This window comes from Barbatula barbatula, assembly GCF_947034865.1.
Source record: "Barbatula barbatula genome assembly, chromosome: 10".
Lineage (NCBI taxonomy): Eukaryota > Metazoa > Chordata > Actinopteri > Cypriniformes > Nemacheilidae > Barbatula > Barbatula barbatula.
In genome coordinates, this window is record NC_136773.1 from 19824648 (window position 1) to 19850789 (window position 26142).

General features: G+C 38.5%; 4 protein-coding genes across 8 annotated transcripts; 1 reads left to right on the top strand and 3 right to left on the bottom strand.

Annotated features, from left to right (window-relative positions):
- Positions 1-6539: 6539 nt before the first annotated feature.
- On the bottom strand, positions 6540-10614 carry cotl1 (coactosin-like F-actin binding protein 1). Its single transcript, XM_079466595.1, has 4 exons — positions 10482-10614; positions 10061-10143; positions 7620-7777; positions 6540-7440 (listed from the first exon to the last, which is right to left on the bottom strand). The coding sequence occupies exons 1-4, from the start codon at positions 10556-10558 to the stop codon at positions 7330-7332; spliced, it is 429 nt and encodes a 142-aa protein (XP_079322721.1). The 5' UTR covers positions 10559-10614; the 3' UTR covers positions 6540-7329.
- On the top strand, positions 10229-15046 carry klhl36 (kelch-like family member 36). 5 transcript variants are annotated; one of them, XM_079466585.1, is made up of 5 exons: positions 10229-10694; positions 11880-11947; positions 12512-13585; positions 13667-13824; positions 14179-15046. In XM_079466585.1, the coding sequence occupies exons 2-5, from the start codon at positions 11888-11890 to the stop codon at positions 14759-14761; spliced, it is 1875 nt and encodes a 624-aa protein (XP_079322711.1). In that variant the 5' UTR covers positions 10229-10694; positions 11880-11887; the 3' UTR covers positions 14762-15046. The 5 variants fall into 5 exon arrangements, with proteins under 5 accessions (XP_079322711.1, XP_079322709.1, XP_079322710.1 ...); XM_079466583.1 differs by lacking the exon at positions 10229-10694 and adding an exon at positions 11074-11209; XM_079466584.1 differs by lacking the exon at positions 10229-10694 and adding an exon at positions 11407-11536.
- Positions 15047-15125: 79 nt separating this feature from the next.
- Positions 15126-19094, bottom strand: LOC306899970 (aldo-keto reductase family 1 member B1). The gene is made up of 10 exons (XM_079466594.1): positions 18355-19094; positions 17964-18134; positions 17762-17878; positions 17447-17524; positions 17062-17178; positions 16856-16968; positions 16664-16751; positions 16498-16581; positions 16256-16338; positions 15126-15326 (listed from the first exon to the last, which is right to left on the bottom strand). Exons 1-10 carry the CDS (start codon positions 18442-18444, stop codon positions 15293-15295), a joined length of 975 nt encoding a protein of 324 aa, XP_079322720.1. The 5' UTR covers positions 18445-19094; the 3' UTR covers positions 15126-15292.
- tat (tyrosine aminotransferase) lies at positions 19052-24879 on the bottom strand. Its single transcript, XM_079466586.1, has 12 exons — positions 24799-24879; positions 24250-24530; positions 23721-23825; positions 23545-23612; positions 23255-23413; positions 22763-22901; positions 22603-22655; positions 20964-21116; positions 20602-20730; positions 20242-20325; positions 19982-20080; positions 19052-19878 (listed from the first exon to the last, which is right to left on the bottom strand). Exons 2-12 carry the CDS (start codon positions 24512-24514, stop codon positions 19738-19740), a joined length of 1395 nt encoding a protein of 464 aa, XP_079322712.1. The 5' UTR covers positions 24515-24530; positions 24799-24879; the 3' UTR covers positions 19052-19737.
- Positions 24880-26142: the final 1263 nt, after the last annotated feature.

Here is a 26142-nt window from a genome sequence, read left to right on the forward strand (position 1 = left end):
TATAAAATAATATTTTACGCCTATTTTACGTTGAGAAAAAGGGGATAATGACACCGGAGACAGATTTTTTATTCTTGCATGAATCAGAAAGAGCTTTGTTGGTAAGATATAAGGAATTTGTGTTGGTGACAGGAGCATCTAGTAATCAGAAATAGCAACAAAGCTACACATAGACCATAACACGATAGAATACAGTACACCGTTGATTTAAATGAGGGTATTTGGGTAAAAAATGAAGAAATACAATACAAAAAACATAACATGAAGATATAGAGAGTAAAGCTATGTGTGTATGTAAATATGTACAAGTAAAAAACAAGAATAGACTATTGTAGTACAAGGTATGTGATATATACAGCAGAATGAAATATAATTTACAGAAAAAAGTTGTATAAAAATAGATATATTTAATATTGCACTTAATTATTATTGGGTTAAAAAACATTTGACAAGAGGTATTAACAGACCGATGTTACTAAGCAAAATGGAAAAGTTAAATGAATGCTTGATGTGGTGCTTTATTAACATTTTAACATTTATATAACTACTTACTGCAGAAAGTAAACAGGAAAAAACTGAACATTATGAACAATTGGGGAAATAAAATAAATGTATAATAATAAACAATATAATGTAATATAACGTAATGTCATTTAATAATAGAATAGAATAGAATAGAATAGAATAGAATAGAATAGAATAGAATAGAATAGAATAGAATAGAATAGAATAGTTCTCACAGACTCACAATCTTCTTCTAAGCTACGCTCGAAAATAAAACACCACAAATAAAACATTCATTTAATTAATGTTTCCATATTTGCTAAATTAAGTGGGTCTGTCAGTTGTCTGGTTTGTACAGGTTCATTCAGTAAACATACAGTTTGACTGTCATCATTAATAATGCAGTACTTCTGTGTGATCAGGAGAGGGCAGACACACACAACCCGAACCCTTCGCTTTGCTCTTGGGTTTTACTCATCTTTCTCAGCGGGCGATGAAAAACGCCTTTTAAGGGCATGAGATTCTTATGAGAGCGGGGCGTGATGTCTGCTGACGTTAAGTCTTCACCACAAGTTTTCAAAGAAGCCGTTTAAGGACATTTCCTCGATTGAACACGTCGTTTAAAATAAGGGAAATGAAAATAGGCAAATCAAATGACCAACATTGAGGAATAGAATTCACTGGGATGCGACGGAAACAGGAAATGTTAAATTGTTTGCAATGAATGAACCTCAAGATAGCGGAGATGACACAGCGCATGCGCAGTAATCATGTGCCTAGCCCAGGCTTACTGAATTCTGCGCGAATGTTCATATAGCTGAGATTGTCTATCAGATATCAGTCTGTGGTGTCAGATCTACACTTACCCCAGCTCTTATGTTTCATCATATTGTTTTATGATAATGTTTTCTATAACACTGCCTTTACATAGTGCTATGACTATTACACCAGTAATAAAAGATTCAATTTTCAAACATATTCCACGTGTTAAAGAGAATCATACAAAGTGGACTTTAAAAAATTGGGTTTTTCAACTTTATTGTATTATGACTGTGAACAGTGCAGGTGTTAAGCCACAATTGTGCATCTATTGTGTTGGCTGTTGCAAACCAACCTGGTCACACTATGAACATCCATAGACCTACTTTCACTTTTGTTGCTCATGTAGAAGTAGAATTCATAAAAGCTTACAGAGCGAAGTAAAACAACTAATTTTTTGCTGATGTATTGTGTATATTTATGTATCATGCGATGTATGTTTATGATCACATAATACATAAACAGATAAACAATATATCACCAGTTGTGCTCTGCATACGTTTTTTATGTTTAGTGATATTTTAATAAGCTGCTGTTTGCTATACATGTAATATATGTTCACATTAATGACAAATTTGATATTCTCCAATACAGCCATTTACAATAAATGATCACCAGCTTTCTGTATCAATACGTCATGTTTATAACAGGCACAGACAAAGAGAAATGTGTTATAGTTCCAATCAGGTAAAAAGTGGAAAGGTATCTTTGGTCACTTTCTGTCAGCTCTAATCTGCAAGTTGAGACATGAGCTTTCTTTCTTTTTGCACTTCTGCTTCTCTCGACTGCCACATTTTTTTCCACAGCCCTATATGGTAAGAGTCTTTAGCACAGTCATATTACAGGAAGTTATGAAAATGTCAGCACCCAAACTTAAAAGGACACACAGTTTCATCTCTCATTCTCTCATTTGTGTTTAGACATAACCATGTAACCATGACTGTAATCACAGAGACACGTTGTCTAACAACATATTCAACAACGTGCATTTAACAAGTAATGCCAAACATTTATTTCAGTCTATCTTTGTCTCTTATTTGTATATCACACAGACAGGAACACACACAGTGTCATGCATGCGGGATGCGTGACGACTCTATGTGGTTTAGAATCACAGGGGCTCTGTGTGTAAAATCTTTCTCCCCGGTTTCACAGAGCAGGTTTAACGCTAATCCCTGACTAAAATGCATGTCTGAGCTGTCTGCACTGATATTGTTTTGTCTTATGATTTAGACCATTAATGCTTTTTCTAATGTTATACGTTTATGGTAAGCTGTGAAACCAGACCATAGTGTTGTCACCTGTTCTCTCTTCTTTTCTCTTCCTGGAATTGTTTCAAATTATTTGGCTTTGATTCACTAGGTGTAACAGAACAAAGTCCAAACCTTTTTGATTCATAGCTAAAAAACAGACACGGCAAAGAGTTACAGAGGGTGGAGCATTTAAGTCAGAACTTCACAGAACAGCTGAGAAAGAACATTCAATTCTATTTCATTGAGTGTTTCTTGATTCATACGTAAGAGTCTTTGAGGTTGTCATTTTAGACAGTAAAAGTCACAGTAGTAGTAAGCAGATTAGCAGGCGTCTAGCAAATTCATTAGAACTATAAAATATGTACTGTAATACATTTACATGGGTCCTATTTTCCAGTATGTTTGCGCCACTTTAAAATCTAAATGAAGTCTTTATGAAATATGAGGTCAAGTGGGAAAACGTATTTTATTACAGAGGTATTTTACATTTTTAATTAAATAGTCATCATTAAACAACCAAATTTGTTTAGGACTATAAAAGCTGACCTTTACATTTGGTTTCTGTGTGTGCTTGACCTTTTATGGCATTGCCTGTGTCCCATAATTTGAATTGCATGTTTTTCTAGTACCGTGCTTGATCAGTACATAAATCATTCCGTTATTCATTTCATTGACATATATACATTACAAGAGAGTTACAGCCCAATTTAAATTAATTTAATTTTGGAATAACATGAGGTAAATGGATTTGGTATTGAAACATACAGTATATTGTCTCTAGCAGAATCAGACAAATACGTTTCCCTACACAAACTATGCTGAACTCTGCTATTTCTGTGTGTCAAGGTTAATGCATACAAATGTGCCAGGCCAGTGTTTTGTACCAGCTGTTTGTTTTACTAATCTTACCTGGCGTTCATGGGCAAGTGCTTGACTGTCATCACCCATCTTGTGTTCCTCGTTAAATACAGATTTATGCTTGAAAACATTTGGTTTTCTGTGATGCAGTAAACAATGTTCTTGCAAATTGTGCTTATTTAAATTAGTCGCCATGGTAACATTTTCTAGCTGGCAGATGTTGATGAAGTTGGTGGGGCCAGTGAAAGTATTGCAAAGGCAAATACAAGTGAACCACTGGCCCATTTGTATTCAGTGTATATACAAACTGAGCCTTTGTGTAGCTCTAGAATATTCAAGTGTGGGGCTGAATTCAACCCACAACTTTACATACAGTGAATGTTAGGAATGCATGGGCTCTTGTCCAGAGAGATCAGTGCGTTATCTTATTTGCCAAAGTGTTGTTGTTTTCTTGTGCCGACACGTCAGTTGATATCTTGACCTGAACTTCTGCAAATGTGGTCTTCAAAAACCTCTAGAATGTTCAAGGCATTTAGTTGCTTAGACTTAGTTTTGAGAAAGACACTGACTTGATTCGCTGGAAAATACACTGATGATGGGGACCCTACGATTGGCAGGTTAGTGACTAAGAGCCATGTTTGGTGCATCTTTGTTAGCTCGTGACAATGGCATCACTTTGGCAAAGCCTGAATGGTATACAGGAACACTGAGAAATATCCACTCGATTCACTCGAATTCAAAGGACCCCTCCTGAATGCCCCAGTTAAACCCGTGTTCCCCTGTGCCTCAAACCAAAGCTCGTCCAAAACCATGCTAGCAGTCGTTTAAAACTCGCAGTGCTCAAGTCTGGTCCTTGGCACTTTCAGGATTTTGTCTCATTTAGAGGGAAAGTTCACCCAAAATAAAAACGACTCATCCTTAAGTCATTCCAAACCAGTATGACCTTCTACCTTCTGCAGAACACAAAAGAAGATATTTTGAAGAACATTGGTAACCAAACAACATTGATACCCATTGATTCCCATTGTGTGGACACAAAACCGCTGAGAGATTTCGCAAAATATCTTCTTTTGTGTTCAACAGAGGAAACGGTCATGCCTTTTTGTTGGTTTTGGGTGAACTATCCCTTCAGCTGGTTAGCATAGAGAACTAAACAGAGTGTTTCAGAAAAAACAGACCGATAGAAAATGTGCAATACTGTGAGTTCCCAGATCTAGAGTAGAATAGTAAGTTTTAAATTGATGTCTATCATTGTCCCTTGACTTCCTCTACCCTTTGGCTTGGTAGATGTAAATACATGTATTTGTATGTAAACAAATTTGACCAAATTCCCTTGACAAGTCCATCTAAGTCACTAAGCGAATGCCACGCTTCCAAAGCCATGAGAGGAAAACTTGTGTGAACCCTGCCCTCAGCTTAGATCCTGTCATGAAATATTAACAGAACACTGTTTGTTCACCTTTCACACTTTATGTAAAACCGTCTTAAGCCACCTGTGGTATGCTACTCTCAGATTTCTTTATGACAGAAGATGTGTACAAAAGATACATGTTTCCCTTCTTTAATAATAATACACACACACGCAGTCATCACATAACTCCTTTATGTTTAAGTGTGTGGGCTATAACACACTTAAACTGGAAGGCCTCTGGAATGCAGGAAGGATCCGAGCAAAATAGCTGGCAGTGACTTCCTTGTGAACTTCGAAAAAACAAGATGCCAAGGAGGCTTTTCAAACATGTCCACACACACACGCACACATACCTCTGCATGACAGCGAGTTGTAGAACAGCAACGAGAAACGGTATTGGCGGAAGTGGCGGTGTTGTCAGAACATGCTTAACTTCCAAAAGCCCCATAAACATACAGAAAGATAAAGATAAGGGGTAGCCTGTCTGGCCGTGTGCTCGTGTGGCTTAAACCAGGCATTCTTGGCGACAAGAGTCGATACAAAGCCAGTCTTCCTCTCTGAGACTAATTAACATTCACATGTCATTTATCTCATTAAAGCAGTCCCTAGTCACCTGTCTCACCCACACATGCTACTCAAGCCTGCTTAAAAACATGTTGTTGCTTTTTGTATTTTATATACAGAATGTTAGGGGGAGACAAAACTCAAGTTGGTCTGTGCATTTTAGTGTGTTGCTAGGTGTCTACTTACTGGCCACCTAAATCATTCATATAAATTGTGTGCGTTGCACAAACTGTTCGAAATGTGTTACACAGCTAAATTTAATACTTTTTTAGAGATTTAAAAGTAATAGCACAAAGTAATTTATTCATGTGGATGGTAGATGCTTTTATCCAACATATAGTTCATGCACTCTAAAAGTGGGTTATTTGCAACCGAAAAGGGTTGAACTCAACCGCGGGGTTATAAAGTGACCTATGCAGAGTCGTTAAAACCCATTGTTGGGTTTTCTGGATTTAACCCAACGGCCAGGTTGCTCCCTTTGCGTTTGACTGAATTTCTTTTGAAGGGTACATTATAACAATGTATTCTTTTGAAAACATGACATTTGCGCTATATCAAATGAGCTGTAGGAACGGTTCAATAATCCAAAAAGTGTGCAACAGATCGGAGTGCACACCTCCCAACTTGCTGCCACCTGGTGTGACTAAACCCGGTGCTAAGCTCTACTGACCCAATTGAATCAGCCATCGAAAAAACAATCACACAAAAGGCAGATTTTTCTTGTTAGCATTCCTTCAAATCAAGGTTGTTTTCTAAAGTCTCTCTGTGTTAACAAAATTGTGTGTCACAGACAGCCTTGAAGAATCTTATAGATTAAGCAATTATGCAGTTGGGTTCACATCTGTTGTACTAAACAGCAGACGGGGAGAGTCAGAGATGAGATTGGGGTTGAGAGAACAGAAAGAAGAACGAGGGAAATTGGGGTTTTGTGGACAGAGGCCATTATTGACAGTCTTTAGAGCAGATCAGTTTGTCTTCAGGAGGCCTGACCACAGCAGTGACCATGACAACCCCCATGCTTCCCCTGTGGATTATTAACATTTGTTCAGAAGAGCCTGGGCCGGCCAATCAGCTTGCACTACCCAAGCACAGTACTGTAAAGCAAGGAACAATACACAAGGACAACAATCTTGGAAAAACAACAATTTATTCTGAAATGATTGCTTTTGTGACCATCTTATTTCTTTTCTTGGCTCTTGGGAGGCGTTTCAATGCAAAGGAAGATCCACACGTTATATTCCTAAACTAAACAAAACCTATTTCAAAATCAAAGACATTTGGGGGATTTTATTTCAAATGAAACTCCAAAAGAGGCTACATTAGAGAAATGGCTGCTCCTTGATTGGGTGAAGAGACAGCGAAACAGTGATTATAACAGTGGTTACAAGTTCATTTACGTCTCCACCCCTGCATGAAACCCAGTCACAGTGCAGTGTCTGCAAACACACACACATATACATACAAATGCACACATTCCATGATGTCTCTCTCTCCATGGGAGATTAAGACAGTAAACACAGTGGTCTGTATTAGGAGTCAGCAGAGAGATGAAGATACATAAAAACCCCTAAATTAACATCGCTGGACTCGTTTGCTCTCCATTGCTTCCAGCGAGAATGTTGTTGAACAGAAGCGTATCACAGTGATGACAACTCTAAGCCAAGGGAGCATCCTCAAAACATGGTTAGATACTTAAATGCCCCTGAAGAAAAAGACAATCTCATAGCACTAGACAAAGTGAGATGATGCACAGTACAGTAGATAAATCAACCATGATCAGACTGGTGAGATGGATGAGGTATGTAAATCTGTGTTGATGTGTGCGTGTATGTGTTTGTGTGTGGATGCGTGTATGAGATGACGTTTTCCTCTTCCTTCTCATCCAGTTTGGATGACCCAGACCCATGGAAACCTCAAGTTCTATTCGGCTTGGGCATCGTAGTTGGCCCCGCCAGCTTTCTTCAGCTCATCACGAAGGTAGTCTTCTTCCAGCTCCCGTGGATCGCTGATCATGAACTCCTTGGCAAAGTTCTGTGTGTTAAAGAGAGAGAGAGTGCATGACAGCGCTGAACGCAGGAAAGGCATTTTTTGCATGAATGCACCAATTTGTTTATGCCGACAATGAATATTCCAATCATTTGGGTGTGTCTTATTTTCTGAGACTTGGCATACAGTAGAAGCTGGGATTTGTTCATGTAAGAGAAACGCACCTGAACGATGTCTTTGACCAGTGTCTTGTCAGTGCTTATCTTGGCTCGCTGTAGTCCACTGATGTTCTCACCAATCCAGGTGATGAGGGTGAACTTGGCCCGCTTACTCATGGCGTCACCAGTCGTGATCCTCACGAAACCAAAGAGACGAGCGTCATCTGTGAAACAGAGAGAAGACTTTGAACCAGGTTTCTCTTTTGATAATGCCTTCAGTTGCATATTTTATCGATCAGTACTGAAATAAATGTGACAGTTCCACATCAGAAAGCATACAAGAGATGTCATGTAAAGTCTTTAACGCTTCATGACGTTAACGAAAGTGCTATCTGACAATGTTTTTATGTTTATCACTTTGAAGTCAACATAACAATAACTCACAACAGCTTAGATTAATTTTGGCTGGTAAATAGCAGCCTGGATTTAAATGAACACTGTCTCTTTTGTGCCCTTGTTTTGAATCTACACTATTGTTTTGTTTTCATTCCCAGAGAAAGACGTCACGATATGAAATGCAATCTGGGAACACATGTGAGCGGTGGCCAAGGCAGAGAAACTGAGCCTCTATGACATCACAATACATTTGAAAAACAAGCAGGGGGAAAGTTGCCGAGTACAGGAGTTGTTCTAGTTAATACTGTACTAATAAGGATAACGTAAGGTGCAATATTTTCTCTAACACTCCCAAACTGCCCTCTGTACTACACACACATAACTCAACGACTAGCCACTTGATATCCACATATGCTACAACTGCATTGCAGAGGCACTGGAACGAGGTTCAATGATAACATTAATTCCCCTTTGCTTAGACACTGATAGTATTATTCAGAGTATATTACTTACAGGTTCAATTACTAGTAACAATCAGTCGATTTCGTTGCACGTTGACTCCCTTTACACATTTGTGAAGCTTCTTACTATATACAAACACACACACCCATAGCGCTCTTGTTTCTGACTTTGCATTGTGTATGAAGTCCAGTATTTGAATAAGATCTTAGCAGGCCCTTCCTGAAAATGCTCATGTAAAATCCCCTGGCACTACTTGACTGAAATTATCTGATTTCTGTTGTTGATTAACTGGGTTTAAGGTTTAAGACGGTCTGTCGGGAAGCCCATGGGCAATATTGTCAATAAAGTTTTATAAACCACTTCTTTCAAAGGCTGTGAAAATATCAAGAGCACAGTGCATCCCTGATCTACATATCTTCCAGATCTCTGCTGTATTTGGATTTAACCCTGTATTACTTAAAAAAGCAAAATTTGGCAAGTTATACATCCTCAACGCATCAACCTATCTACTGAACTGTAAAAAGAAAAGAACGGAAGGTGGTTTTATTGGCATATGCTCAATGTGGGGGACACAATCTTCCACTTCCGCTTGTTTATACTCGTAACATTTCTGAAGGACTCACTTCCAGTAACTGTCTTTATGTGCTGACTACTTCGATTTCTTACTTTCTAGGAGTCACACTACGTTGATGCAGCAGAAACGAATAAAAACATGGATATCCCTAGAAATTTAGACTCGCAACAAATCACAACACAGTAAAAACGATTCAATTCCACAGGCTCATTTCATCAACATCGCAAATCAAAGTTGATCAAATTCAAAATGCTCCTAGTTTAAATATTTTTACAAGCAAGAAGTGTTAACTAGTGTCTTTATTCTGATTTGGCCCTATTGTGTTTCAAACAGTGGATGGAAAATATACCCACATCCTCCGATAACCCAAAAATCACCTGTGTCACAATTTTCTATTTACATATAAAGAAACAAAATCACATGGCTTTGTCAGTTAACTCGGCGACGACAGGATGTTACAAAGTCTTGTCCAGCAACAATTGAAACGTATTATTATTATAATAATACTGTTCCATACAGATCATCTGTCAAAGCACAGCAGCAAAGCCAAGGTATTACAACACTGCTGCAAGTTTACATCTGCTAGTGGTTGCGCTTCATAGTCTTTGGAGATTGAGCACCACACCCAAATCTTTCCTCTTTAAGGATGACAGAATGAAAAGGGAGAAATAAAACCACAATCTCAGACCAGGATTTGACTATCAGATATTCTCTGTATACCGTGTGCTGCATACTAAAACACCGTAGCTCCAGATATCTGCATAATCGCTGATATATTTGAGTATAATCGGAGGAACATATTATTAGATGTGTTCACTATTTGTTTGTTATTGATTAAATGTATCTAATCAAACTTACCACCTGTTAATGCCCCTCTACTACCACTGTCATCTAAGCCTAATATGAAACCATATATGGTATTGTCTAATGTCTCAACCTAGGAATATGAAATACTTCCGTGGTCTGCTGTGATGTAATGTTGCATTGAACACATCTGATGAAGACGTGTCTTTCTGTACCTTATTTAAACATGCTCAACGGAAATCAATGCAGGTGAACAGAAGAACGGGCTTACCTGTGCACTGACTCTTAAATTCTTCGTAGTCGGACCCGTGACCAGCTGGTACAATGGTAGCTCCGTCATACTTAAAAGCAGCCCTTTAAACGCAAAAACATGATAGTTAACGGTTGCCAAGCTACTACTACGCCTGGGTTTAAAACCTAACCGCAGGCTATCCACACAGCAGTTCTGGGCGTCGCAGACGAGCCTTTATTGTTAAAAAATGAGCTCACTTGGTTCGGAAGGCAGCCCGCATTCAAGCATCATCGCTACATGTTGCTACAGAGCCACCGAGTGACAGCGACATAAAACCGCATTTTTAGTTACAATATATCAAAAACGGATTCTATTTGTTGAAACAATGTAACGAGTTCAGCAAAAACGCGCCAAAACAGCGCAGCCAAAATCAAGTCATTCCACCGCAGGTGTCACTTACCAGCATATGTCGGAGTTGTCGTCTCGCACTTGATTGTACGCGTCCCTGCAAGCCTCTTTGTCGATTCGCGTTGCCATTTCGACGATGCAAAGAGATAAGACAATAAATCTAGCGGGTTGAGAGAAAACGCCAAGGGTTTAAATCCCAAAGAGTGACGGAAGGGAGGCGGAGAAGCTGCTGCTGCTGCTGTGGCGGAGGAGTCTTCTCTCAATGGTACAGAAAGACAACTAATTTCACGACTCGATTCATTTCCTATTGCCACTTAATGGGCGTTAGTGTCAGGTTGCCGCCGTTTTAGCGAAGAAAGGGAGCTCTCGCCTGTCCTCCTAACGGCCAACCTAGGTATTGTGGTGCTAAATGAAATCCACCCAATCCTGTGTTATACTGTGTTGTGCTTTTAACAGTTACCCCGCCACCTTGTGGATGTCGATTGACGCTTAGCGCGAGAACAATACATTATATTACATTACATTACAGTGTATTTAAAATGGATATTAACCACGAAGCAATGGAATGTCACATATCACATTTCTGCCGTGACGTATTGCATAACATCACATTTCTGCAGGATTTAGAAACCACACGATCGAACAGGGCCGACAGCGAATTTGCAGAGAAAGGCATCCATGTCCATTTCCCATTTTAGATGCCGTGGGCTGGATTTCGATGGCGAAATTAAAGCACAAAATGCGGACTAACCATGGTCGCATGGATGTGTATTTATCAATGTATGGATTGCACAGTATATGCGATTGTTTGTGGCAGAAGTTGTTGTGTGCGTATAGATTACAGTAAGATTTTGGGGAATGTGAAAAGCACATAGGGAAAAAAGTGATGTGATTTTAGTAAAATGTATTATTATTATTATTATTATTATTATTATTATTATATAGTTTGAATGTCTTCAAAATAATTATGAGCGGAAACTGTGACTCTTATTATGAAATAATGCGCAACTGCAGCCCGGATGTGTCAACTTCAGCTTCACTCTGACACGATCCAAATAACTTGTTTATAGTGATTAAAAGTAAACACGGACGAAGAATGGGAAAATGGTAAAACATATATGAGCGTTTTAGAGATCCGTTTATCACAGTTGCATTAATAAAAATGATTCAATTATATATTAGGAGCAGGTCATCTCGATTAATTTGGTTGAAAAGCGCATCTGTTCCTTTGTAACGAGCCTCTCTCTGTCTGTCTCGATGTGTTCCTTTTTTGCACATGACTGTATTTTAAAGCGTTATTTCTGTAGGTTTCCTGTTCTTGTTGACAGGTGTGGTCACGGTGCGAGTTTCTTTTTTAATTTAGTTTAATGACACTATCAAATTAACGCGCATGGTTTCGAAATAATATAGGTTTGTCGTATGGTACCTCATTATGATCGCTTTAATACAGATGACATAATGGACAGTGGGAAGCAAGGTCGTCCTTCATGCCAACACAGAATAAGTGAATCATCAAAGGTATGCATGGACCCTGACATGAAATAATATTAACGGTGATATTAATTGTATTGTCACATACCTAAAATGCATTATTATTTATCATTTTGTGTATGGTTATACCACACTGATTCTGAATCAATTCTGATTAGACTTTTGATAAGGTATGTCTATTATCAAATATTATTAATATAATAATAAATGCGAACGTGATGTAAATATAATTCATATACACTTGAATTGTATTAAGTTATTATTTTGGTTTATTACTATACATTTGACTCATAGTAAGGAATTACTTTGGATGTAATCTATTATACTCATGTATATGTTTTTTACATACATAAATCTAGGATTTTTACATTTCTTGAGAATTTTTGGGACACACTCAACATTACGATTGGGACGTAGGCAAAATTACTCAAAATAATTGACACATTAATCTCCATAGCCCATGAGTCGTGACTGTGCTAAACTCTTAGAAGGTGAAATGTTGATAGTGAGTTTATAAAATGATTGTTTATTTTAACTAAGTTTATTTTAGTGTCGTAAAATTGTTAGCACTAACTATCTCCTGTACTACAGGTGTATCGATGGGCAGAGCAGGCTAACTACCTCCTTCAAGGTTTGAATGAGCAAAGGCAGCATGGCCAACTCTGTGACGTTGTTTTGGTCGCCGACAACCAACGTCTTCCTGCACATCGGGCTTTGCTTGCGGTGTCAAGCCCCTACTTCCAGGCTATGTTTACCCTGGGAATGCGAGAGAAACATGAAGCCGAGGTAGAGCTGGTGGGAGCCTCCTATGTTGGCGTGAAAGCAGTCGTAGATTTCCTATATAGCAGCGAGTTACCTCTTGATGGTGGAAACATTGACTATGTCTTGGAAACTGCCCACATGCTGCAGGTGTGGCAAGCTGTGGACTTCTGTTGCCAGTACATGGAAAAAGAAGTACGTGAGGACAATTACCTGTACCTGCAGGAGCTTGCTGTCCTCTATAGCCTTGATAGACTAGATGCTTTCTTAGACCGCTTTATTTTAGATAATTTCGCAACGCTCTCCGTCACACCTGACTTCCTGCAGGACATACGGTTGCCCAAGCTTTGTGCCTACCTGGCAAATGAGCAGGTGCAGCATGAAAACGAGCAGGCTCTTTTAAAAGTTGCCTTGCAGTGGCTAAGCCAAAGCTCTGAACGTCTCGTGTTCTCTGAACAGCTCCTCTCCAACATTCGTTTTTCCCTCATCCCACCCGAAGAACTCATAGGCAGTGTATTGCCAGCTGTAGGTTCCCTGCTGCAGTCGAACAGATGCTGCGACGCTTTAGTGGAGGAGGCGTTAGGCTACCACGCGCGACTCAGCGCCCAACCTGTGCTGCAGTCAGCACGAACAGGCCTCAGAGGAGGAGTGGAGCGTCTTCTGTTAGTGGGAGGGGAGGTGTCTGAACGTGGAGAGGAACTGAGTTCTGAGGTGTGTTGGCTGGATGAAGAAGCAGGAAAGTGGGTTGTTGAGACTGAGCTGCCGGCTCAGAGGAGTCACCACTGCGTTACAGTTCTGGGGGGATTCATCTTCACGGCAGGGGGGAGCTCCTCACGAGACAATGGGGGAGATTCTGCAAGTAACTTGCTTTATCGATATGACCCCCGAAGCAACCTGTGGGTTAAGGTAATTTACTTTAACAGTGATTTAACAAAACATATTTGAAGAAATCAAGACGTTAATTTTTGACCCTTTTTATTTCTGTAGGGGGCTCCTATGAACCAGCGACGTGTTGATTTCTTTCTTGGAACCATGGGCGACTGTCTTATAGCTGTTGGAGGACGCAATGAGAATGGTGCTGTGTCATCTGTAGAGATGTACCATCCTGCGGAGGACTACTGGACCTATGTATCAGGATTGCCCAGGTAATTTGTTTCATCTGCTGGTTTATTGGACTTGATTTTATCTTTATCACGAGTAAAGAGAATTCTTCACTAAATTAACAAAATGGGGTCCTTTACTCACCTATATTATTCCAAATGTGTGACTTTAGAAGACTTATTTAGAAGACATTTGGGAGAAGATGCTTCATTTTCATTTTTGGAGCTAACAGCTCGAATCTCCATTCTCCCAAAATATTTAATTGGTAATACACAGAGTTTGGAACAGTTTAAGGCTGAGGAAGTTACCATATTTTTCACTACTGATTGAAAAAACCTTTTAAATTCACAAAAGAATCACAAGGCGCAATACGTTAAAATGTTTTTAATGTTGTGTAGATTCACATACGGTCATGCCGGCACCATTCACAAGGGTGTAGTCTACATCTCAGGAGGCCACGATTACCAGATCGGCCCGTACAGACGTGACATGCTAAGTTACGATCCAAAAATCGGAGACACGTGGACAGAGAGACAGGCAATGGTCTTGGCACGTGGTTGGCACTGCATGGCATCTCTGGAGGACAAGATCTATGTCATTGGGGGCAGTGATGATCACGAGGACAGCATGGAGCGATTTGACGTGTTGGGGGTGGAAGCTTTCGACCCACAGACTGATCAGTGGACCAAAATCGCCCCTCTCTTGTACCCTAACAGTGAGGCAGGCGTAGCGGTCTTAGATGGAAAGATCTATGTACTAGGAGGGTACACCTGGGAGGCCATGGACTTTTCTGAGGGTACTCAAGTGTATGTTCCGGACAAGGGCCAGTGGGTGTTGGGTCCGAACCTGCCGAAACACATTGCTGGAGCTTCGGCGTGTGTATGCCTTGTGAGATCACAACAAACCAACAGCATTGAAGAGAAGACATCAGGCCACAAAGAAAGAGACAAACAGAATTCCAGCCAAGTGCAAGAAAGGTGATTTGATTTTCCTCTTGTTTTCAACACGATTGAAGGCCCTGAAGATTCTAAACAGTTTTTAAACTGTTTTGTGCGCAGCATGAATTGTAGACAGTTGTTGAATGTGTTGGAATAATCTTGATGCTATTGGCTGCTTCTGTTTCAAAAAGTGGACATCTTTTTTTGTGATAGGTCAGCTAAATGGCAGTACTAACCTTGTATTTTAGTTGCATTTTGTTACCTTTCAGGAGTTTTTAAAGTTCCTCCTGTGCTAAAATAAAACATTCTGCGGTGACCGTTTTACTGTACTTGACTGTGTCCTGTGTGTTTGCTGACTAATTCAGTCTTAATGCCATATTTAATGTTTAAGAATTAACACCCGTGTTCGATTATGAAAAAAAATATTTATTGAAAATTTCAGTGCTTAAACAAATCATATTTCAGCAATTCACACACGAAGAGGTGAACAAGCAGGGTTGTCTCTTCTATCTTCAGATGTGCTTGATCATTCTTCTGGATGGGAAGAGTTCTGCCATTTAAGACCAGCAGCAATTCACTTGAAGGGGTAGAACGGATGTGATTCCAGACTGAGACAAAACAAAAACCCAGTTAGCTGCTTTGAGTTTTGTCATGCCTCTTTGTGTGTTTCTATTTACCTGTAAACCTTTGTTTGGAGATATACATGTGTACATTTGCCACACATGTATTCTTTTACCCAAAGCAACTTACAGGACATTTAAGGTGCTATTTTTTTGCATGGGTGTGTATGTGTATGCTATGGGAATTAAACACATGACTTTGGCATTGCCAGGAACTTATTTTACCAGTTGAGCTTCTGGAAACAGATCTGCCTTAAATTAACATTTTAGATTAATTTCTTAAGCTCAACTGGTACTATCAACAGAAAGGTTGTGGGTTTGACCCCTAGGGAACACTTGTTCAATAACAGATATAAGGTCTTGAATGCACTGGAGGTCGCTCTGGATGAAAACATCTACCAAAAAATGAAAATGTTAAATGAGAAAATTATAAAGCATAAACAGAAAGTCCCTTACACATGACTTTTGTTGAGAGTATTTTAGAGCATGTCTTCATTCCGTTCCTCATTTTTCTCTAAACTTCCTTATATTTTAAAAGATTTTGTCGTGGGACTTGCTCTAAATGTGCACCAGTCTCCCATCTTGTTTGGATTTGCGTGCTGATACTGAACACCTAATCATATGCCATGCAAATTTGCGCAGAATAGCAAGCAGCGAATGAGATGTACATTTAAATAGTTTGTACTGTTCAGTAAAACTTTGCATGTGTGAAATTATTCCTGAAGGTTAGAGTTAGAAAACATTGACAAGAATCACAAGTAAGGGACTTAGGAGTGTAGTTTCAGCTTATGAAACACATCTGAATCCTTTCATCAAGGTCTTTGGTTTCATTGGGACTATATTAGCATCTACTAGATTAGTAGATCTCTATAGAATCAGTGTTGAGCTCTAAATGAAAGCATGTACGGTTCTCTTACTTTGGTATGACACAAGCCTTCCAGCCACGATTTAGAGACCTGAGAGTCTTCATGTCCTCTTCATCCAGAGTAAAATCAAAGATCTGCGCACAACAGTGATGTACCGTGTTAACTGAACTGCGCTATGCTGTATGATTATTCTTTTTATATTGTTTGAGACCAAAAGGTAGCAATTGACATCATGCAGAATACTTTTAACAACTATATTACGTATAGAATTGCAGATGAAAATGGGAAGTTACTTTTGTGTTCTCCAAAATGTGGTGAGCTTTTGTACTCTTTGGGATGACTGCTATGCCCTGCTCGATGTGATACCTCAACAAAACCTGCAGTACAAACAAAAGATAACTAATCCCATAAAACAGAATAGTGGATGAGACAACATGTACCACTGGTATCCACATCGACCTGTGCAGGAGTTCGTTTGTGTTTCTTTGCCACGTCCCCAACAACCGGATCGACCAGTAACTTATGGGGGTCTGTGTCTCCTGTTTGGCTGCAGGGGTAATGAAATAAAAGTAACGTATTTGTTTGTATAATAGAAGAATAGCAGTAAATGGCATATTTGGCATTTTAATAAGCAGACTGGCTTGAGCTTACAATTGTGGAGGTCTTCCAGGTGAACCGAATGGACTGTATGCCGTGAGAGCAATGTTCTTGGACTTGCAGAAGTCGATCAGATCAGATTGAAGCAGGTAAGGATGAAGCTCCACCTGTGGAGAATTATCTTTTGATGTACCTTCAAGCATATATTTCCCATGTTAAATATGCACTACTTTTTTTTCTGGACGTGAGTCACATGATACCTGATTGACAGCAGGTTGGATTTTGGCCACGGACAGCAATCTCTCAAGCTGCTCAATTGTGAAGTTGGACACACCGATACTTTTCACCTTTCCTGTGGCTTTTAAATCCTCCATTCCCTACAGAAGGTATCGAAAATCCTAAAGAAGCACTACTACATACTACATATTTTAAGGCCTGTCTTCACAGGCAAGGCCTAGCTTAAGCCAGGACCAGACCTTTGTTAAATTGGAATATTAAGGGCACTTTTATTAAAATGCCAGAGAAAAAACTACTGGTGCATCTTAAGACAAAACAGTTAAGACTGGTAAAACATTCATTTTAGTCTGGGATAAATCTTAAGCCTTGTCTGTGAAACCAGGCATAAGTGTTTTTAACCTGTATTACCTTCCACACATCTACATAGTCAATGTCAGATGTGAGTATCTGTCCATTCTTTTCTGGAAAAAGCTCATCGCCCATTTTCTGTGGGTTATTGTAAAAACAGTCTTCATTTGGATTGCATTCATGCAATAAAGATAACAGGCTATTGGCAACTTAATTATTGGACTAAAACAGCTTATTTTATACTTGAGAAACACTTTAGAAACAAAACTATTTTTGAAGCCACTGCTATTCAAAATACTAGATTCCTAAAGCTGTAATCTGTAACTTTTGTTTGATAAAAACATTTTAAGCAACCCCTTCATATTCTTGTACTACCTTTAGTCCTACAGGAAAGTGCATTAGATACAGGTCCAAGTACTCCAGCTGAAGGTCATTCAGAGATTTGTTTAGGCACAGAGGAATGTCCTCATGTGCATGATGGGTACACCACAACTGCAAAAGACAATCAGCTTATGATAATGAGATTTTGCCGTCTTTGATGTTGAACTTTATGACAACCTTACATAGACTCACTCACTTTACTGACTATGAACATGTCCTGGCGTCTGATGATGCCCTGCTGTATCATGGAGCGGATGGCTTCGCCCAGTTCTGCTTCATTCCTATAGCTGTATGCTGTATCTATGTGGCGATATCCAGCAGCGATTGCTGCCTCGGCTGCTCGCTGACACATATCTGTACCAGAGCCCTGTTAATCATGAAGTAAAACATTAAACAAGAGCTCATTTATATGACGTAACATTACAAAGATTTTAAAATGTAGTCATTCAATAACCACTATTCTAATATTCTCTTCACTCACCTGAATGTAATAATAAAGTAGGGTCATTGGTCTTTAATATCAATGTCAAAATACAGTATTTTTTCTAATTCCCATATATACTGTGTGAGTGTGCATATAATGCTACCTCTGACTTCCATGTTCCAAGTCCAAGCAGTGGCATGTATGTGCCATCATTCAGTTCGATCTTCTTAGGTTGTGTAGAAGTTTCCTCCATGTGAGTGAGTTGTGTGGCGTTTAAAATGAGCGAACAGACGGTCCTTCTTTTCTTATTCTTAAGCCTCTACATGTCTTGCTTGTCTTTTCAATACAAGCAGGATTTTATTTTTGCAGTTAATCATTGAACTTGACAAGCAGTTTCTCTCTGTCTCTCTGTGAGGGTGTGAAGATAACCTTTAGAACTGAGCTCATGTGACCCAGTGCAACTTCCTTGAGATCTGTGTGAAAATCAGGAAGTACATAGAGCCAATACTCAAACACCCACATTAAACTCCTGCAATTCAATTATCTGTATGGTTATATCCATTTCATCTATTTAGGTGGTCATTTTTTTCTTTTGTTTGGTTCCTTTTAGGTGTGACAGAAATTGACAATAACATGAACACAGTATGATAGTATAAATAATCTTAAATTGTCGTTTTTTATGTATTGGCACTTTGTATACTTCTGTTTTTTCCGGTGGGATGTAACCACTTCATTTGTATATCCAAACATGACTACTTTACAAATAATGACCTAATATTGAAATATAGTTGAGTATTCGTAGAGTGTACACAATCACACATTTCAATTTAGCATCATAGGTAACACAGAAACCTCTTGTTGAGATACAATTTTATTTAAATATCTTAAATCATTGAAAACAGTTATATACGTTGCATACATGTGACCCTGGCTGTTAAAATCCAGTTTAAGTCATTTTATGTGATGTACTGTCCTCTACATAAATTCATAAAGAACATTCTGTGTAAATATAACCTTGATAACTTTGTCATTGACTGAGTAAAGCCATGTCAAACATTGAAATCATAGTCAAATTAATGCTTGAACTCAATCTTTCATGCCCATCTCTGAAGTTTTCACAGGTAGGGTCACATGTCAGTTCTTAAGAGTGGGTTGAGATGTCAACCTTAACAGATTCGCTACAAAATATTCTATACCTAATACATCATACGTAGAAGATAAGTATATAACATCATGAAGGCTAGAGACGAATTGCCTTCGTGCTCCAGACTTGCCACAACGTCTTTTATAGTGTAAGAAAACAAACCATATACTACAATACACACAAAAAATCACATTCATGCAATCCCCCCTTTCCCCATAATACTGACCCATACAAAAACATAAATATAAAGTCAGAACTGTCGGTTTCCTGAAAGGAAGAACATTTGATCTGCATTTTGACCTTTGTCACATGTGATGCACATAAGTGGACTTTTATTTTACAGCCATGTGCACTACATTATGCTTGACCTTTGACCTCTTCTCCCTATGCCTGTCTTTGTTTTTATTGATCCACATCATTGCTGTCTTGACTGCGAGGTCGGTAATGACGTGTGCAGAATCCTCTAATTCGAAGGCATGCCTCCACCATCATCTCCTCGGGAACCGTTACCACGATTCGGAAGAAGTTGGGATACTCAAATGCCTTCAGAAAGGACAGAAACGTGGACGTCAGACTGGCGGTAACAAATAATATATTAGTCAATAAAGAGAAATCAAGTAAAGGTAGAGAGAGATAAATAATTCACCGTAGCGGGTAAACAGAACACAGATTGCTCCGTGACCAGTCGTTCAGTGAACTCGACATCGTTCTGGAATTCTGGGAAATGTTCCATCTCGATTCCCACCTGAGGATCAACCCACACAAAATACATTTACCTCTTTTAACTCGCAACTTCGCTCTTTTGGAAAACATACAGCACAAATTCCTCATTATATGACAAAGTTTTACCCTAATATGTCATTTAAAATCACTGTTTGAATAAAAACCTTAAAGAAGTACGCTTACCATAATGTACATGGCTCCAGATGGCATCACTGGGTTCAGGCCGGGAACAGTTGATAACTCTGAGAAACATATCTCTGAGTTTGACTTTAGTGCAACATAAGAGAATGTGTTATTTTCAATGTTACAGTGTCACAGTATCTCTCATATATATCTTATGAAAAATGTGTACCATGATACCATGTATTCTGTATATTTCATAATTTTCCTCTTATGAGTTTTTCATAATATTCATACATTTTCCCATATATTTCAGCAGCTGCCTGTACTTATATATTCAGCAGTTACTATAAAGCTGCTTTGCAACAATTCTGAAAAACTCTACAGAATAAAATTGAACTTAAAATTCTATTCTCTTCTTACCTTGAGGAAACTGATAGTGCTTTGGTAGAATTCCATGGGTGTGTTGTTTAAAATGCTCTCTAATGCTCCCTGGACAATAGTGCAAGGTCCCAAAATGCGCTGACTCAGCTTTACAAGACCCTCTCGTATCTAAAGTGAATATTAAATTAAAATTCAGTCAAGTCAGGTGCATTTTCAAACCCTTACGAAGAAATTCTTATGAATGATAATAACATTCATACTTGGATTTGAATCAGGTACTAAATGGTTCCACGACAACTTTCACTATAACGAAGATAGTTTTTTTCATATAGAGAAATGTATTTTCTGTATTCTTTTGTTTTGTTTACCTCAGATTACACAGGTGAGAGGCTTATACTTACTTCATTCCCAAAGATGTCGTTACGATCATAGATTAGGATCCAGCCCATCCTCCAGCCTGGAACCAACCAGCGCTTGGCCAGACCACTACAGGACAGGATGGGCACGTCACTACTGAGATGTGCCATAGGATAAAAGTCACGTCCAGGGAATACCTGCAGAATGGTATGGTATGTTATTTCTGAAGGTAGATGCCTGTAAAACATTATGGAAGTTTAGGAAAGGGAATTGGGAGAGTTACAGGGGAAATAAGAGAACGTGAGCAAGAGAGAGAGTTTCTTCCATATAGTTTTTTGCGGGTAACCGTCTGGCTCTAATTATTCTTATGGCTTGATGTTTGGTATGGATCCGCCCCACCTCCTATTGGCTTAAATACTAGTTTGCTCGCCTGCTTCTTTCCCCCAGTATTTGTCAGAGATATTTTTTAGCAGGGTAACAGGAGGAGCCAGATACTGTACCAGATGGAGCACAAAGACATATCCTGCCTAGCCTCTGAACACATCACCTGCACATAAGTGGTCGGTCTCCTTACCCCTCTTTCATGCCTCTAATACGTCAGCCTCACGCACATGCTAATCTAGAACACATGCGAGGAAAAGTGCATAGTCACTGCTGCTCATGGATAAACATCAGGCGTAAGACACCGACTTCAATTCGGCTCTAATCCATTAATGTGGTCTCCATGCTCTTCTGACCGTCACAATGAATATGCTTCATTGACATCTACATTTACATTTGGTCATTTAGCAGACGCTTTTATCCAAAGCGACTTACAAAAGAGTTCTGGGAGCAATAAGCGATATGTCATCATTGAGTAACTCTGAAAACCCTGTTTCTTAAACCTTAAGGCGATAGTTCATCCAAAAATAACAATTATTTGACCTGTATGACTTTCTTTCTTCTCCAGAACACAAAATAAAATGTTTTGAAGAATGTTGGCTCCCATTGACTTCCAATCTATTGACACGAAACTGGGACATTTATCAAAATATCTTCTTTTGTATTCTCCAGAAGAAAGAGTCATATACAGGTTTTGAACAACATTTATTATTAAAGTTAATAATGGATTTTTATTTGGGGTGAATTATCCTTTTAAAGTTAAGCTGAAATGGTTAAGCATTTTTAACACAAAGCATTCCAAGAGAAGCCACTACTGTAACCGCATGGTTGCTCCACGCCAGGGGATCTGTCCCTACAATGCTTGTACTATAATGCTGTTTTTACTCTGAGCTGTCTATCCATTTCTGTTGCAATGCCAAAATCTAAAAAGCTATGTTATTTTCAAGTGTAATGATATCAAACTATTTAATCGCAAAATATGTTTACGTTCTGACATGAAGCACAGTAGTTGTTATGTTCAGTCTGCTAGTAATTTCCAGGCATGGTTGCTTAACTCATTATAGAAATACACCTAAATATAGCATTAAAGTTTAACGTGTTATCATGGCAATGCTGTTCGACATAACAAAGATTTAGCATCTTTAATGTCTCAACATCAAGTGTGAACTCTGTGAGAGGACCTGTGGTCTGCTTTCAAAGATGCATGAATGTTAAAAAAAGAAAATAAAGTGTAGCAAAGGAGACTATTTTTACTGTATTTGCATTCATGTGTGTATAGTTCTTTACTGAACGTGATCTTACCATGTCTCCATAGATCTCATCAGCAAGTATAGGGACACAGTTTCTTGAAGCAACTACAGCAAACAGAACATTAGTGAATTGAAATCCTTTCAGAGGATGTAAAACTAGCATATTATTTTCTTGGATTTCATTGAATAGAGTAAATAATCAGTAGATTCACCGGAAATGATCTTCTGAAGGTGATCCTCTGTGAACACAGAACCGCATGGATTGGATGGGTTGTTGACGATCACACAGGCGGTTTTCTCATCTATTAGACTCTCCAGATGCTGAAGATCAGTCTCCCAGGACTTCTCTGGCTAAAAGTTCAAAAGCAGAAAATACATTTTAGGAGGACCTCATTTTACAAGCTTGTATCTTGTATTTACATGTTTTACATGAACTCAACCACTTGCCCAAATTTAAAATAACGTATGTTCATCGTGGTCTATTGAATTGTAAATGAAAGACAACAGTGTTTTTTTGCCAAGTCATTCTGCGTTATTTACATGTGTTTTCGTGTGTATAACGCACATGTGGAGGATTTATCGGTCCCAGATGTGCACCATTGCACAATGACTCAGCCAGTCAACCCAAAAAACGGTTCCATCCTACAAATATTACATGTCTGATTTACAGATGTATTAATTTCAGTAATATATGATTTACTCACCAGCAGATTGTAGAACTTGACCTGGATGCCCATAGACACCGCTAGAGTCTTGTAAAGGGAGAATCCAGGACACGGGACTAAGATATTGTCCCCTGGGTTACACAACACACTGATAGCCAATTCAATAGCCTGACTGCAACCACTGGCCAAGATCACATCCTAGATGAACACAATGATGTGAAGCAAACTTTTTGGTTTATTTCTTTACGTTTCGTCCTGTGTAAACCATATAAAATGTAACTTCAAAATTTGTACAGTTGAGTAAACTGTAAATGACATAAATGATGCACCTTGCATTCCAGTGGAGCTTCTGGTCGACTGTAGAAATTTGCAACAGCTTCTCTACTTTTCTGGTAACCTTTTGTGTCAAACAACACGAAGAAAGAAACATCCAGTACGTATTTTTTCATTTTATCTAACAAAATCTAAATGAACCCTTGCACACTACAATGCAACAATATCTTACCTACTGAGGGAGCGTAGCCGTTGTATTTGTTTGAGTCAATGGCCTCCTTCATTGCTTGCAGAACAGTGTCATCTGTTGGCAAGTTCCCAAACACAGTAGGGTCACCTGGTGACATAGCAGGTGTAAAACATTTACATTTAATAATATAGCAGACACATTTATTGAAAGTGACCTTAAGAAAAAATAAAAAGAGTACTAGAAAGACTTGTTAACCATGATGTATCACAACATTATGCAAACCAGAACACTGCAAAACAATTGACACTGTGCTTTATATAAAAATACATATACTGTATGTATGTATATATATATACACACACACACACATATATATATATATATATATATATATTTACACAAAATAAATAAAGAAATCTACAAATTAAACGTTTATAATAAAAATAATGACATTGAAATATAATATGTATGTCATGATAGTATTATTACTATATATTGCTATTTCTGTCTAATATGATAACCACTAAATTAATGCATAACGTTGAGAAATATGATTACACTTTTAACTTACCAATGGACAGGGCGATCATGGGTTTCTCAGGGTTGGGAGTCAGTTTCATCCCATCCACTATAGCTCGGATGGGATTGAGCGTGTTTTTGGACATTTCTGAGGCTCTGACGGTCCACCTGGGCTTGTTGCTCTTCAGTTTGGCTGGGTTGACATGAGTCTTCACACTGACATGATGCACAGCGTTTCCGTTCATCAACTTTCCATTCATCCCATTGTTGTGGTTGCCGCTGCTCTGAGATTTATTCATTTTCACCACAAAAGACATCTCCTGATTTTCGAGTCTTAACCATGCACAGGGATGAGAAAGCATTCGATTAGAGGAGATTCCATCAAATCATTTATTGTCAATATATAGTATTTATAAGCTATATTTTCTGTCATCGTGATATACAAATAATTTAATAAAGTTAAATATTTTAGAACATATCCAAAATAACCAGGATTGTGAATGAAAAATTTGCTAAAATATTCTAAATAATGAAATGCAGTCAAAATAGTTATTTTCCAATATATGTAATCATTTAAAAAACAAATGATGATGTCCCTTACCTATTGTTGTTTTTTTATAATAAAAATCCCGTTCCAGTGGTTGATACAATGAATTAACATGGATTGAATATTTAAGTCAGATCACACTGGCTTTATACAGAATAGCTCAAAATGGGTGTTGAACCCTGCCCAAATTTTCATTGGTGCAAGCTGAGGGCAGTCCAAAACTCCCCTGTTACATTACATCACACAAGTAAAATTCTATAGTTTGGGGGTTGAACCTCATAAAACTCTTTCTAGAACCTCCTTTGATGCATAGCCTTGCTACTAAGAAAAGCTATAAATTCTAATGGTTTCCATTACAAATGAACCAAAAGCTGTTCACCATTAAAACCATGACATTTCTTATGTTTTCTACCTTATACCAGTTGTATTTACCAGTTTACATCCCACCGATAAAACCCAACACATTCCCAGTAGACCCACAGAGACCAGTATAGTTCTTTAGGTCTCCGGTTTGATACTTTTTCCACTGGTTATCATCAAACATCCTTTGGGGAGAGCTGACTGATTTTGTAGTTGCATCCTCTAGTTAAAATAAAGGGGGCTGGTTGCCACCACATCTGTCTTTCATAAGTTAAACTCACGTTTTTGGGAGGCTGTAGTTGTTTCTTCATTGCAAGCATCGACTATTGGTCCATTCCGCAATGTTATGTAATGAAGTAATTTAGTCTGGGCAAAGCCATTGCCAACTATTCCAAACAGAGAGTCAAGGGTCTCAAATTGGTGGGTTTAGGGTTTTAAAATGCTTCCTAATGCAGATTCTAGCAACAATATTTTGCACAACACTACAGTTTAAGCATTGATAAATGTGGCCTTGGTAACAGTGTATTTGCATGTCAGTGTGATAAACCCATACCTTTTTTTAATAAAATGTACTACAGATGCTTAAAAGAAGAATAAAAAATATGTCTGGCATTTTCCACTACCTTGAATGCCCATTGCAAAAAATATATGAATATCTGATGCAATAAGGACAGTGTTTGGAATAACATCAGATAGAAGTTCACACACAAGTCGGGTAAACATACGTCAGACAGGAGCGTTTTGGATGCCATTAGCCTTGAACTTTAAACTCTCTCTCATCGCCTTTTTAAACGTGCCGTAACACGCTATTTCAACCACAAAACACTGAATTTGTGTTTTAACTAACTTAAAAACACCCGATTTGACGTTTGAAATGAAAGTGGGGTCAATGAAACTTGAACAAGGTAATATAGTGTGTGCTCGACTCTGTTGTCTCACTCTCAAAAATAAACCATAATACCCGTCCTCACATAACCCTACAGGTTAGTCGAATGAAGAATGTCAACACTGATTTAGAAATTTCCCAGGTCACACTAA